This window comes from Oryzias latipes, chromosome 21, assembly GCF_053564925.1.
Source record: "Oryzias latipes strain Hd-rR chromosome 21, Olatipes_Hd-rR_3.1".
Taxonomy (NCBI): domain Eukaryota; kingdom Metazoa; phylum Chordata; class Actinopteri; order Beloniformes; family Adrianichthyidae; genus Oryzias; species Oryzias latipes.
Window position 1 is genome coordinate 15,176,668 of NC_136257.1, and position 15,872 is coordinate 15,192,539.

At 42.8% G+C, this 15,872-nt stretch overlaps 1 protein-coding gene across 1 annotated transcript; it reads right to left on the bottom strand.

Annotated features, from left to right (window-relative positions):
• Positions 1-1,478: 1,478 nt before the first annotated feature.
• LOC111946784 (trace amine-associated receptor 13c-like) lies at positions 1,479-2,682 on the bottom strand (the record flags this gene model as incomplete). The annotated part of the gene is made up of 1 exon (XM_023951114.2): positions 1,479-2,682. A coding segment is annotated over one exon (837 nt), but the record flags the coding sequence as incomplete, so codon positions are not given.
• Between the last annotated feature and the right edge of the window lie 13,190 nt (positions 2,683-15,872).

A 15,872-nucleotide genomic window follows, 5' to 3' on the forward strand; every position in this document is an offset into this window, starting at 1 on the left:
GACCGGGGCTCTTCCCACGGGCCCCAGTCAGGCTTAGCCTGAAGGAGCGACGTGGGACCACTCTCCCATGGGCCCACCACCCGTAGGAGACCTCAAAAGGGGCAGTTGCAATGTGGTTTGGGTGGCAGTCGAGGGCGGATGCGGGTGTTTCTCTTTATTTTGGTTGCCAATCTCCTCCACGGTCGGCCCTGCACTCCGTTGTTAAACCTCTGCCCTCGAAGGGACTCCTCCCTCATTTTTCCTTAACCAGTGTGTTGAGTCCCTTGTTTTTAATACATTTTAGTGTTAAGGAAATTGTTTTTAAACTGGTACCATGTCTTGGCCTCATTTTGAAAAGTAATCTGCGCACCTGGGTTGAAGCGCCTTTGGGTTCCCCCGACCCCCGTTGTTGTTGTTTAAAAATATTTTACTTTTTGCGTCTCACCCACCTTCCGTATCTCTTTGCTGAAGTCCGCTAGTGGAAGTCCGGATGGGGGGTCGCGGCCTGAACCCGCTGACATCGACATGCCCCTATTGATGGTGGAAGGCGAGGCGCCCTATCTAGTCAGGGAGATCCTAGATTCCTGGGGCCGAGGGATCTGCTTCAATATTTCCTGGTTTGCTCCTGACGACATCCTTGATCCCTCCCTGATCAACAACTTCCACCAATGCCACCCCGAAAGACCAGCACCCTGAGCTCATGGCTGACTCCAGCGTCGGATGTCCCCTCGCTTCTGGAGCCACTCGCAGGAGTGGGGCTCTGTCAGAAGTCTGAGCTCTGTCTCTCCCTTTGGTCACTGGTGAGAACCATCTCCAGAGTTATAAACACACTACAGCTCCCAGCAACCCCAGCACACAATTCCTGGATGCTGCACACCTGACTCTCGTTCATTCAATCAATAACAACATACTTAAGCACTGCACTGAGTGAAGCTCAGTATTGTTTGTGGTTCTCTGCCTTTATTAACGAGCATTGTATTTGGATCTAATCTTCTGTTTCCTGAAGTGTTTCTAACTCTGTTTGCCTGCCACTTGCCCCAACCCTCGCCTGGATCCTGACTACCCCATCTCTCCTCTGATGCTTTCATGCCTCTTACTGACCTCTGACCCTGATTTAGCTTTGTGGAGTTTAAGCTAAACTAATAAACCTGCTGCAGTTGGAACCAGCTGTCTGCCTGTTCTTGTAACACCATTATGCATAAACGGCATTAATCCCACTGCTAAACAAAGTAGCTGGTGGCACCAAACACCAATTGACACAGAAAGGGCATTTTTGGTCATAGAATGCGAGTATGGCAAGGCTTTTCATAAAAATATTGTATCTTTAAACTGTTAAACTGCAGATCAATACCCATTTTGTAATGTCTTTAGATAGCTAAAACTCTCTTTCCTGCAGCATAGAAAACCTAGAAAGTTTGTGGGGGTGAATTCAACACCATGTGAGAACTAGTTGTAACAAATTTTTAATAAGTTTAATAAATGACATTTATTTGTAAGGAACCTGCACATGAATATTGCCTAATTAAAACATCTACCATTTCTAGAAGCTTTTCAAAACAATGCTCTGTGCTGCTTTTTATAAAGACATACATTTATGAGGAAAATAATTCTGCTTTGTGGCCTAGATACACAATATTTTCTTTGTCTACAAAAAAGTAGTTGCCTGGCCCTGCTCCAAAATGTATACAGACAGACAAAAAAAGAATCAGTTGTCAGATTCACAGGTCTAAGATAAGATGATTTATGTCTTTATCCTTTAAGGGCTTCTCTATGCTTTAATAAAACAATTGTTAAATAAATGCAAGTCATTCACAATGATGGAAGTTGCTCCATAGAAAATGTCACCTCAGTAACTCCACAGTCTCTCTACAGTATGTTTGTCACACAGGAGTCAGGCTTCAGTATCTGCAGAGTGATGATAAGTTTAACAGCTTTTCTAAACCAGGGGTAAAATAGAGTGTAGATCACTGGGTTCAGGCAGGAGTTAAAATAAAACAAACCAGTCAACAGGTATTGATTAGATGTGTCAATCAAATTGATGTCTATGAAAGTATAACAATACAACGGGCAGAAACATAACAAATATGTAAAGACAAGAACCCCAAGAGTCCTGGCTGCTTTCAGCTCTGATCTCTTTGCTTTTACTTTACTTGGATGTTGAACGGAGACAAATGTAACATGAGAACGCATGGAGCGAGCCTGAATCACAGCTACCACAAACACTCTCATGTACAGAAGTACAATGGCTGTCACTGGAATAATAAATGTCAAAATCAGATCAGCCACTCCTGTAACATAGCTGAAAATGATTGAACACTGTCCAAGACATGAAACATCTTTGTCAGGTTTAATGAGGTGAATTATCTGATCTTGGATATAAAATATGCTGTACAGACCGTACCAGAGCCAACACAGAAAAACACACAGTTTGACTCTCACTGCAGTGATTCTGGTGGGGTAATGCAGAGGGTGACAAATGGCCACATAGCGGTCAACTGATATCAAAATAATGTTACCAATTGAAACAAATGGAATTTGGCAGCCAAGATAATAATAAACAGCACACATGATTTCACCAAGATACCAGCAAGTTGTGTTCCTGTAAATTTCTAACGGCAACAACAGAAGCCCCACGAGAAAATCTGAGACAGCCAGAGAGAGGAGGATGATGTTAGTGGGAGAGTGGAGCTGCCTGGAAGGAAACACAGATTGACATTATTTAAATGTAAAACCCATCATAGTATCCACTGAGAAAAAAGCAACAGGAGACATTTATAAACTGTTGGTGTTCAGAAAAAAAATCAACCTAAAGTGGGAGACTGAAATGATGACAAGCAGGTTCAGAACTACAGTGATCACAGAGATGATAGACAAGACAGTGTTAAGAAACATGGCTTTGGTCCATTGAATTGTTAACTTCCTGCAGGAACTGTTAAGTAGCTGTGGAAAGCAGAACTCTCCTGTGTCCTGGATCTCCATGATCAGTGAGATACTGCTTCAGCAGCTCTCTGCTAAACTTCCTGCTGTAATGCCCTTTTATAATATTTTACTCACCCTCCCCTCTCCTCCTGTAGTTTCTCAAAAATTCCCTTGACCAATTTCTCTATTGTCATAAGACCCTAAATTTTCTACTTAAGCTTTTCTGACCTCCAATCTTAGTTCTATTTTATATGATTAAAAGATTGGTAAATTCTACTGAATGTAAATGTCTTTGTCCAAATTTGTTGTGTTTCTAGTCTGGGAATGCTGTCTACCTGGTTTGTGCTTGTACTTTAAAAGTATCGCAACTAGTGCACTGGTTATAACTGCACTCCTTTTGAGTAGTGCATTTTTCACTGATCTTAATTTGACAATCGATCTCCCAACCTCATTAAATGACTGACATTGAAGTTACATTCAGACGTGAAATTAGACCTGTCATTGCTGAAATTGTTTTTTTTTTGGAGGGATCAAAAATCATGATCTCATCCATCTCATTGTTTAGAGGTTTGTCTGGGAACCCTGGGATGGATACTGAGGCAACGTGCTGAATCTGCAAGGATCTAAAAAAAAAGAGAAGTTGGAAGTTTGTACTTATTAGATATCTGCTGAAAAGCTGCAAACTTATTTTTAGTAAACAAATGATTGAGAGTTGTCAGCCCTGCTTGTTGCCACCTGAGAAATGTAGAGTCTTGGATTTAAGGTTGGAAGAAAACATTAGATACAATTGGGACTAGTAAACTCATTCTAACCAGACCAAAATATGTCCTACATTGTAAGCAATTTTTTTCAAGAATTATGAACAATTGAACAGAGGAAGCTGAATAAAACTAACTCAGCAGCCCATCTGGACCTGGTGGATCTAAAAAAAAAAAAAATTTGGAAGTTTGTACTTACTAGATATCTTCTGAAAAGCTGCAAACTTGTTTTTATGAAATAAATGATTGAGAGTTGTCAGCCCTGTTTGTTTGGACTAGTAAACTCATTCTTAACAGACCAAAATGTCATGACTGGAAGGCGGGACGGACCCAGATGCTGAAACCCAGAAGGCAGAGACAGGTAGGTGAGCGGTAAGTAAGATATTTATTTGAATTCTTGTTGTTTCCTGGCGGAGCTGTGGGTAACGTGGCTGCGGCTCTTGACTGGAGGCTCCGGTACCATTCGTGGCGAACTCCCTGAGAGAGAGGGCCGAGACAGAGTCCGTGGCTGGTGTTCGTGGTGCGTGGCGTGGCTGGAGATCTTGAAGAGAGCAGTGGCTCGGTTCGATGCGTGGCGTGGCTATGAATCTTGTCGAGCACAGAGACTGTGGCTCACAATGACAGGCGGCTTCAGCGATGGAGAGCAGTGGCTTCTGCTGCTCGCAGTGGTAAGGCTCAGGTGACACTTGTGGCATGAGATGTAAAACCTGAAGTGTAGAGGACAAGACAAAGTTAGCTCAGGACGAGACAAGGGGCCAGATGTAGAGAGCTTCAGGAGATAAGGCACCATCAGGGTTAACGAACTGGCGAAAAATGATGAAGCTGGGTCTCCTTAAGTAGCAGGTGTCTTGATGAGTTGAGTAGTCACAGCTGAGATGAATGAGCAGCAGAGCTGGAGGGGGAGGAGTCTGACAGGCCACCATGACACAAAATATGTCCTACATTATGAGCAATTTTTTTACAGAATTATGAACAATTGGATTGCTAAACGACAAGTTTTTATTTTACCCCCAGAAGGAAAGACAGCACAAATCGGCAGTAAAAATAGCTTAAATTGGAAAGACCTAAGCCCATTTCCTGTTTTGGTTACATCAAATGTTTTTTATCCAAACATACTTTTTTACCATTCCAAATAAATGGTGAATGAGTCTGTATATACTTTGTCTAACAATGGAGCCAATTTTTTAGAGGAACTGAATAAAACTCACTCGGCAGCCCATCTGGACCTGGGGCCTCATTTATAAAACTTTGCATAGGATTTGCGTCAGAAGTGGCGTACGGATGAAAAATAGGACATGCGTAGGCACAGAAATATTCGGATTTATAAAACCGTGCGCACGCACATCCTACGGATCTTTCCCTTAATAAATCACAATCAATTCTAAATGTAGCCCAGTTTTTGCGGCTTCATTACGCGCCCATAGTTGCCCATAAATAGTCTGTGAAACGCCCACAAGTTAATATTCATTGATTCCGAAGTCATGGCAAACACAGAGAGGAAATCAAAAAAACCTAACTTTACTTAATGTGAAGTAGAAGTTATCGTTGGCAAGGTGGAAAAGAGGAGAAAAATGTTGTTTGGAAAGCACAGTGTGGGCATTACTAATGCCAAAAAGGCACTTGAGTGGCAAACGGTGGCAGACGCCGTAAATGCTGTAGCCTCACAACCTCGTGGCCGAAGTAAAAAAGATATGGTCGGACATCAAAGTCGAGGCAAAAAAACGTCTAGCACTCCATCGCCAGAGTGTGTCTGCCACGGGTGAGGGAAAGGGGACACCGGAGTTGACCCCTCTTGATGAGAGACTGGCGGCAATTATTGGGGAATCCCTATTAAGTGGAGTGGTGACTGAGGCGGAGGGGGACACCGACGCGCCAGATGCACCGGGTGACACAGGTAAGAGAAATAATTAAAATGAATACAGTCAAGTCACATGCAGGCTACACCAGTGGTCCCCAACCTTTTTGTCACCGCGGACCGGTACAACGCAAGACACGTTTAACGCTGGGGGGTTGAGGTGCACCGCAAGGCACGTTTACCGCGGACCGGTGGGGGGGTTGAGGTGCACCGCAAGGCACGTTTACCGCGGACCGGTGTGTGTGTGTGTGTGTGTGTGGGGGGGGGGGGGGTTGAGGTGCACCACATATTACGCACAGCAGGATTGGTACGTGGGAATTGCCCGTAGCAAGCATTTCACCCGTTTTTGTGCGTACGCCTGGGTCAGAGCTTGCGTGATGGACCACACATTTTCCCGTCAAGTTTGCTTTTTATAAATATCAATTATTGCGTAGAGAGTGGTGTACGCCTTCTTTTGTGCGTACGCAACGTTTATAAATGAGGCCCCAGAAGCCCAGGCAGCATTTGACAAACTCAAGCAACTCTTTGTTTCAGCTCCCATCCTCATCCAACTAGACCCCTCTCGACAATTCATAGTAGAGGTGGATGCCTCAGATTGCGGCAAGGGAGCTGCCCTCTCACAAAAGGAGGAGTCCTCTGGAAAGCTAAAACCCTGTGCTTTCTTTTCCTGCAAATTATCTCCAGCCGAGCAAATAACAACGTCGGCAACCGAAAGTTGCTAGCTATAAAGTTGGCTCTGAAAGAGTGGCATCATTGGCTGGTGGCGGCTGAACAGCCTTTTATTGTATGGACAGACCACAAAAATTTGGCATAGTTAGACTGAACAAAAGACTGAACTCACGTCAAACTCGTTGGTGTTTATTTTTAGACCGATTCCATTTCACGATCACCTATAGACCTGGCAGTAGAAATGTAAAACCTGATGCTCTCTCCCACAAATATAGCCCTTCAGAACGCACCATCTCCACCCTCCTACGAGAAACCTGCATCTTGGGCAACCTCACATGGGACATTGAGACCAGGGTCCTGCAAGCTCATGGTGCCCGACCATGCAACATGTCCTAGAGGAACTCTGTTTGTCCCATCGAGGTCATGTCATGGGGGCATGCGTCTAAGGTGTCCTGTCACGGCAGGGTACACCGGACTGTAAGTCTAATCCATAAGAGGTTCTACTGGCCCTCCTTGGAGAAAGACGTTCGGGAGTACATCGCGGCCTGTACCACCTGCGCCCGCTCTAAATCTTCGAACTCTGCTACAGCTGGACTACTCCAACCACTGCCCACTCCTAGCCACCACCGGTCTCATCCTCAGTCTAACAGCCAATAGAGGGGCTGGAGCTGGAGGCAGCCCTCCATTGTTTGGCGGCACAGAATCACAACGACTGGTCCCAGAATCTGGTTTGGATTGAGTACGCCCAAAATGCTCATCCGTCCTCCGCTACTGGGGTGTCTCCGTTCGAGGCCGCCCTCGGGTACTCACCACCTCTGTTTCCGTCCCAGGAATTCGATTTGGCGGTGCCGTCGGTCGAACAACACCTCCAGCATTGCCAACGCGTCTGGTGCCAGACCAGGGTTGCTCTTCTCCACACCAAGGAGAGCAACTGCCGCATCGCCAATCGACAGGGTAGTGGGACCCACTTATCAGCCTGGACAGAGGGTCTGGCTCTCGGCACGGAACATCCCCCTCCAAACCACCACCCGGAAGCTGGCTCCCCGCTACATCGGACCCTACGAGATTGACAGGATCATCAATCCTTCCTGTGTCCGTCTTAAACTCCCGGCTGCTCTCAAGGTACACCCTTCATTCCATGTCTCGCAAATTAAACCTGTCATGGACAGTCCTCTGGGCCCGCCGTCCGCTTCCCCTCCGCCTGCCCGTGTCATTGACGGCGCCCCCACCTTCACGGTTGGCCGGGTATTGGATGTCCGAAGCTGAAGCCTTGGATTCCAGTTCCTGGTCGACTGGGAGGGATACGGTTGTGGGGAGCGGTCCAGGATCTCCCGCTCTCTCATTCTGGACCCCACACTAATCGAAGACTTTTACCTGGCTCACCCAGATCCGCATCCTGGACCGCCCGGCGGTCAGTGGTCGTTGGGGGGGGGGGGGGGGGGGGGTCTGTCATTGTGCCTCTGTGAGCTCTCATCCCCCTCCCCTCTCTGCTTGGCTCCTGATTCATCTCAGTTGTGTCCACTCACCTCATCACCCACCAGACCTTCGTAAAGAGATCCAGAACCAGCATTCATCGCCAGTTCTTTGCCCCAGATGGTGCATAACCTGGTCTTATGTCTAGTCTAGTCCGAGTGTTAATGTTTTAGTCTAACGTTGTTATTGCCTCGCCTTCAGGACCTTCTGACCACGAGTGGACACCTGAGTCACCTGTTTACCAGAGCCACCGAATCTCACGGAACATCAAGAGCCTCTAGCCTCGCCACGAGCCAACTCTGACCTCCAGGTACGCCACGAGCCAACTGTGACCTCAAACCTCGCCACAAGCCATAGCAACCTCCAGCTTCTTTACCTGATGCGCTCCAGCCTCCAGCCACATCAAGATCCCAAGTTATTCCGAATCAATCAAAACCCTTTATTTACCATCTTACTCACATCTGTTTTCTTTTCGGATGCCAGCATCTGGGTCTGTCTTGCCTAGTTTGCCATGACAGTTTATTATTTTCAAAGCACATTAGCACCCATATTAGCGAAGCTATTGGTACCACTACAAACTTTACAGGGTACAGTTTATTATTTTTTTACAGGGCGGGGTTTTTATTTGTTTTTTCTTTTGGGCGAGGGTTTTTGAAGTACCGGAAAGCTTGAACGTTACGTCATCATATACGTAGTTCTGCAGAATCTGATGATTGACTCTTTTGTAGTCTACTAGTGCGTCCCTGGTCTGCCTCCAGATGCGCCTGCATCGGTGAAGCAATGTCAGCCAATGAGAAGATAAAAAGATATAAAGTGACGCGACAGGACGCCTGAGACCTAAATATTGTAATAAAGTCAAAAGAAAGATCGGTTGCCATTACAGTCACCCCTACTTAGAAAACACAACAATCTGTCGGATAAAAACAAGTCCAGTAGTATTTTCAGAACGTAAAACGTCTTTAAATCTCCAGAAATGAGATGATCAGGTAGTTGAATGTAAACGGGCTGCATGCAAACAAAACTGCAGTGTGCAGAAATTTTCATTTTATTTTCTCTTTCCTTTCTTTTAAAGTCAATTTATTTTGATTATGTATGTTTTTAATCTTTGCACAATTATTTATCGTGATTTTAATGCATTTTCCACTTTTGCAAAGCATATTGAATTACTTTGTGTGCGAATTGTGCAATACAAATAAACTTCTCTTGCCTTGTCTAAGTATTCTATGGAATGAGAAGTGAGCCTGTCATGTTCTGCACAGAGTTTTAGACGTTCTTTATACAGATCATGTGTGGGATTTAATGAGTATCTGTTGTCCAAATCATCAATCCATTTCTCTGAATTTCTTTGTTGAGAGACATCTTGTTTCTTTTTAGCTACGTAATAAATCACTTGACTAAGATATGTTATATGTTAAGTTAATCTCCAAGAACAAGGACGTTTGATCAGAGATGAATTTTAGAAAAAAAAAAACATCACTCAATAACAGAGAATTGAATGTCAATTGTCGTCTAGGTAGGGATGCCGCTGGTTTTTCCAATTTTAACACCAATGGTGGGTGATCTTATTTTACAATTGGTTCATGATCGCATCACTGAATATTAGGGGTCAGTTTATTATCTGTTAGAAAATAATAAATTCTGCTGTAGGTCTTATGAGAGTTAGAAAAGAAAGAATATTGTCTGTCTATTGTCTGCGTTTTTTGTGAATGCAAAAAACGCCAGAAGTCTAAGACACCATAGGTGGAGATGAAATACTGAACATAGGAGGCAGCTTTGGATATTGCATACCCTGGTATAAAATCTATCCATCCCTGGATTCAAACACAAGTTTAGGTCTCCATCCATAATGAAAATGTATGAATTTAAACATGACAGTCGTCACAAAATTTAGGAAAAAAGTTTGGATTGTCAATGTTTAGCATACATATTAGCCATATTGACCTTAAGATTATAAAGTAAACCTGTGACTATCACATATCTACCATTGGGATCAGTTAAGACTGAAGAGGGGGTAAAAGAAATAATCTCATTTATTAATATTGCAACTCCCCTGGCCTTCCATCAGAAAAGTCGAATGAAATAGTTGTCCAACCCAACCACCTCTCAAGCGAGTATTGTCTACATTTTTTAGATCCATTTCCTGAAAGAGATGCAGTTAAGCAATTATACTGCCACCTACAGGACAATAGCCACTTTGAAAATTTTCAGTCAGGGTTCAGACCACACCACAGCACAGAAACTGCACTAGTTATAGTCTCTAATGACTTATTATTGGCCTCAGAAAAGAGATTATTTTCTATTCTGGTCCTGTTAGAACTTAGCCCAGCCTTTGACGCCATCGACCAGAGTATTTTACGCCAAAGATTAGAGCATGACATAGGGATCAGAGGATCTGCCCTCCATTGGTTTGTATCCTAATTCGATGGGTACCAGTTTGTTAATGTGAATGGACAGTCTTCTCACTGCACTCGAGTTAGCTACGGAGTCCCACAGGGCTCAGTTTTAGGACCCATCCTGTTTATTACATGCTACCTGTAACCTTTGTGCTATCCTAGGCGCTTTAACATTGGGAGTTGGGTCATCTAGACCCACTAGACCTGAACCTTTTTTCTTCAATGATTTGTGAACCTCACTGGTGTCCATGGATTACATAAAATCTTTCCACCTTTATCCACCTTTGTCATGGTAGGGAGAACACTTCAATGTAAGGGTGGGGTCATCTAAGATAGCACAAGGCTTTGAGAAACATAATGATGATGAAGATTCCTGAGAGTGGAACAGAGAGGCACAATTAGCGAGGCAAAACCAAGGTAAGACACAAGACATGAGAGAGCCATACTAAGCACCGCGGGAGGAACAACGGACTGGCGTTGAAGACAGGTCCTGGATCTCCTTAAGTAGGCGGGGTAATGAAGAGGTGAGTGGAGCCAGCTGGTCGCGTCCAGAGCCGAGCAGGAATGGGAGGGGGAAAGTGACTGACAGAGGCACCATTGACACCCCCACCACAACCACCACCTAACACCACCACTACCAACCAACAAACACAACAGCACCACCTACTCTATCAATATATAAAACTTCCACTCTAAATTTTCTAACTCTTCTAAGCCCTAATTTTTTAAGGGTAACTAAAACATGTTACCCCATGGATATAAGAATATTTCCAAGATATGTTCATGTTACTTTGAAAAGAAATAAAGCATTTGTCCCAAATAGGAAAGAAAACAGTCCTAGTAACAACAAAAGTATACTATTAAAAATGTATAGAAATAAGGGGCTAGAAAGCCAAAAAATGTATACACACTATCTAAATCCAAAAACACACTGGGGGACAGTCATTAACATAGACAACAATATATGTCTGCAAGCCTAAATCAAGATTTGACAGTAGATAAAGTTTCATACTTCAGCCATGTTCAAACTGTTTATTCAGTCTCGCTTGTAACACTTCACAAACTTTTCAGCCTTCAGCGCAGAGCTGAAACTTTGCTGCGTGCCAAAAGGTACTCTTTATTCTGGTGTAGATGGAAGCAAAGGATGACCATCCGCGGTCTGTCCCCGGGCCTGGGACAAAAGATTTGGATGGCTGAGGAACTTCAATTTCTTCTGGTAGACCTACTAAAAGCGCGTTAGACTGCACCTTTATTCCTTCCAAGTCTGTAAGATTAGACTCAAGCTTCTTGTTTTTAGTTTGTAGCGTAGCACAGCTAGTCACTTTAGCCAAACGTTGGTGAAGTGACGCGACGTTGTCCTCCAGTGATGTTAAACATTCGTTGTGGCGCTCCAACTCCTTCTGCAATCCATCGAGCTTTCTATTTAACTTCATCAGAGAAAGAAATTTTCAAATCAGCAAGAAGTGTAGTCCTGTGTTCAGCTAGCAACGCTGCTATGTCTGTTCTGTTAATTGCAGCAGAGGCGCCGTGATCATATGATTCTGCTGTTTTTTCAGTCAGTTTGGCAGTTTCGGGTGGCATTTCTGGTCAGGATAGAAGCAGGGAGATTTCTTTCCATGCTCAAATATTATTAGGCATTATACAAGTCAGTTTGTGGGGTTAAAATGATAAAGGTTGTGGACTCGTAGAAAAAATGCGTCCTAACACTTGCTCGTCAAACCAGAAACCCCTTCAAATGTCTTCTTTGACTGTTTAAATAGCATTTTCAAGCAACATGATAAAAAGGAAATTATTCTACTGGGTGACTAAACTAAAGAAGATGCCCAAACATAATGTCAAAACAATTTAGATGACTCAGATGATCTGTAAGACAACAAAAAGAACAAAATCTTCTCAAACACTTCCAGACTTAATTTTCACAAATAAAGCTGTTCCGATTAAAAAGACGTATAACCTTCATACAGGGCATGCTAAATTTTACAAAAAGCATGCCACAGAATATAAATGTCAGTTAAGGCAGGATCAGGATTTCTTTTATCTCTCAACAAGACAATGTCCTCATTGAAAATTAAATGAAGCAACTAAACTAGAATACATCCATTAGTTTTAAATCTTGTGAACAAACTTGTGATGATTTAATGTCTACTTTTAAAAATATTTTACTGAAATATACAAATATAATGGTATAAAATAACACAAAACAAAAACAAAGGTCATCAGTTACCTCCACCTTCCACATCTCTCTGCTGGAGTCCGCTGGTGGACCTCCGGATTGGGGGTCGCAGGGTCATGAACCCGCTGACGTCGACATGACCCCTTTGATGGTGGAAGGCGAGGCAGCCCATCTAGTCAGGGAGATGGCACCAAACACCAATTGACACGAAAAGGGCCTTTTTGTTCATAGAATGCAAAGTATGGCAAGGCTTTCATAAGAATGTTGTTTCTTTCAATTTCAAGTGCATATCAATACTCTTTTTACCTATAGACAGCATGCTGTTCAGTTAGTGTAGTATTGGCAGGAGACTTTAAATCTAAGTTTCTGCTTAGGAACAACAAATTGCCAACCAAATTGTAGAAATGCTGCGAAGTTTTTGCTTGTTTCTGGTCTACCTATATATGTGATCAACCATTCTTAGTGATGATGTTTCACAAACTTGGGTATAGATATAGATATAGATCTCTCACAGATAATCAGATGTCAGCTGTGCTTCTTCCATTTCTGAATCAAAATGTCAGCTTGGCTTTGAACACGTTAAACTCAAGTCAGGACAAGATTTCTCCCGCTGAACAAGAAAAACGTCAAGTGAGGTGCTTAGATCAGTGTTTTTCAACCAGTGTGCCGCGGCACACTAGTGTGCCGTGGGAGATGGTCAAGTGTGCCGTGGGAAATTGCCCTCATTAACTGATCTAAAAACATTTCCCATCTCCAGGATTTCAGCTCTGTGTTCATCTAAACAGGCCCTGATAAAACACTGAGGAGTTAGGAATATAAAAGATCGTAAAATACTTTTTCTTTGCGTTTATTTTATTTTTATTAAAGACATTTTGATAAGAATGACGTACCACGATTTAGCTGCAGCTATAACTGTGTAAGGAAAAGTCCCGTCCCTTTCACTGTCTCCACCAATCATTCTTGGGGGACTTAATCACATGTCATCAGTCTGACCAATCAGAAGTGGTTAAAGTCTTCACTTCCTTGTCCCGATTTAGCTCGTTAAGTCGCTCAGTTATAACAAAAATACCTGCAAAAGCTCGTCTTTAGCAGTGTAGCTTTCCACAGAATCCGGTATCAGACCGTGGAACAAGTTAACAAAACAATGAAGCTCCGAAAAGCAATCTCCGGCCGTTTTATGCACTACATCTCCCACGATGCATTGGGTTGTGAGAGTGACAGCGCACAAGGAGATCTGTTGTTGAACGTCTTGAAACCAACGAACACACATCAAACTGTTTTTAAATCTTCTAACTTAACTTTTATTGCATCTTTTAGAAAAAAACAGCTGCAGTCTCCAGCTTTTTCTGACACAATTATCTCAAAAGTGCATGTGAGATTGTGGAGGGGCTGTAGATCAATACAGACTGTGAGTTTCTCCTTGTTTTTTTTTGTTTTTTTTGGATGCTGATGTGCCGCGGGATTTTTTTTAAGGTTAAAGTGTGCCGTGGCTCAGAAAAGGTTGAAAAATACTGGCTTAGATAACAAACGTATGCCTACAAATGCACCAGCAGTGAACTGGGACACCTCTTTTCATAGAACTTTGAACAAAAATCACAGTTTGGTGAGAGTCATTACTGTGCGACGGTGCTTGATTTGGACAGAAAATAAAAATATGGCCCAGAAGAAAAACCAAGCAACAAGTAATGGTGATGACATTAAAGCTATACTCCACGAAATTCATGTCAAGCTAGCTCCTTCCATGGATAGTTGAAGAGTTCCGAAGACTCTGAGCTCAAAACGAGCAGCAAGATAATTGGTTAGAGATTCTGGAGAAAAGAGGGACGACATGGAATAACAAGCAAGGATAAATAATGCCATTCTCATTGGATTACAGATCAAACCTTGGGCAAAGCTAAATGCAGCTGGAGCTAGCATTGCAAATGCTAATAGCAATGCTAGCATTCCTAGCGCCTCTTCTGAAACGGGGAGCGATGGAGAGTCTCTGAAACACCAAGTGGAATCATTTCTCACGTCTAAAGGGATTTCCCTGTATCTAAATACCATCTAAGCCTGCTACCCGCTTCCCAGGAGACTGGAGACGGAGAATCCATCGATCATTATCGGGTGTGTAAATCAAAAACAAAAGCTAGCTCTGACGAATCAAAGGAGTAATCTGAAGAGATCTGCTGCTTATATAAACGACCATCTGACCAGAAGAAATGCTAAAATCGCCAAACATGCCAGGCTTCTCAGGAAGCGTAAACAGATTGAAAGCACTTGGGTTAAAGGCTGCAAGATTTACGTCAAACCACTTGGTCCACCGGACCGGTCCAAGGTACTGATTGTTAACACCATGAAGGACTTGGAGAAGTGTTTGGTCACGGACATCTGAACCAACAAATGCAGTAATAAATCAAAGAGTCAAATTTAATTTCAAGAAAGATGACGCCTGGATTCATCCCGGTCTCCAAAAGTCTGAAGTGTCCCTTATTTTTAGCCGAATTCTGACCTGCAGACAACTTGACCTCAACTTTAAGCGCCGCTGATAACAGCCGCAGAAGGATACGAACCTTTATCTAATGTCTGCAGAAATAAAAGTGAAGAGAACTATAAACTCTGTTTAAACACAGTTAAACGACTGTTAATCAGCAGAAGAAGGAATACCAACCTTAGACATTTGACAGAATACGGACCCTTTTTTATTTTATCTCACAGCATTATCTTAGTATACATTTTTTTTAAATAATAATAATAAAAAAACACATTTAATCAGTTATTGAAGATGGTTATAATGATTGATTTCTAATTATATAAATTCACTTGATCTAAGAAGTGTCATAGCGCCTCTGGCAGTCTCTTCTCCCCCTCCCCTCTCTGCTCTGATTATTGGAACCAGCTGTGGACACTGACCTCATCTACTCACCGCCTTCCTAAGGAGATCCAGCCACAGCTTTCATCGCCAGTTCGTTGCCAATTCGTGGTCCTTCACGGTGCTTAGTTTGGTCACCAAGTCTTTTTTTGTTTTCAAGTCTTCATACTACTTACCTTGTTTTGTCGCCTCGCTCTCAGATCCGTTTCCACGAGTCTCCACCTGGATAAATCTTCCCCAGGAGCTGCCGCTGCCACGCCACGCCTCCGCCACGACTCTCGCTTCGTATCATATCCAGCCACGAAGAAACTCCAGCTACGGCAAGACAGCTGTTATTCCTTACAGTCCTCCAAGTGACCATTTCTAAAGACTAATTGACTTTTTCCATCTGGAAAATTAAACCTCTTTTGTTATCACTACTAAGTCTGAGTTTACTTCCAGGTTCCAGCATCTGGGTCTGCTACGTCATACATATCATAACATAAAGTCATGATTTGTTATGTTCATTTTCTGATAGTATTATTTTTTTAATCATAAATATGATTTTTCTAATGAAAATAATCTAAATATATTTTAGCTAATTGATCTGTATGTGGTATGTTATTATACAAAATAGTTATAACTACTTTACATAATTATGAAGTAATTCATCATTGTCATGTGATTAATTGATACTTAAGCACGTAATGACTTGAAATGGTGTTAGTAAGGCATTAATATCAGATGAAAAGTTATGAACCGGATAATGATAAATCATGTAATAAAATGGTTACGGTAGAACAGTGGTATGATTATAGAAGTT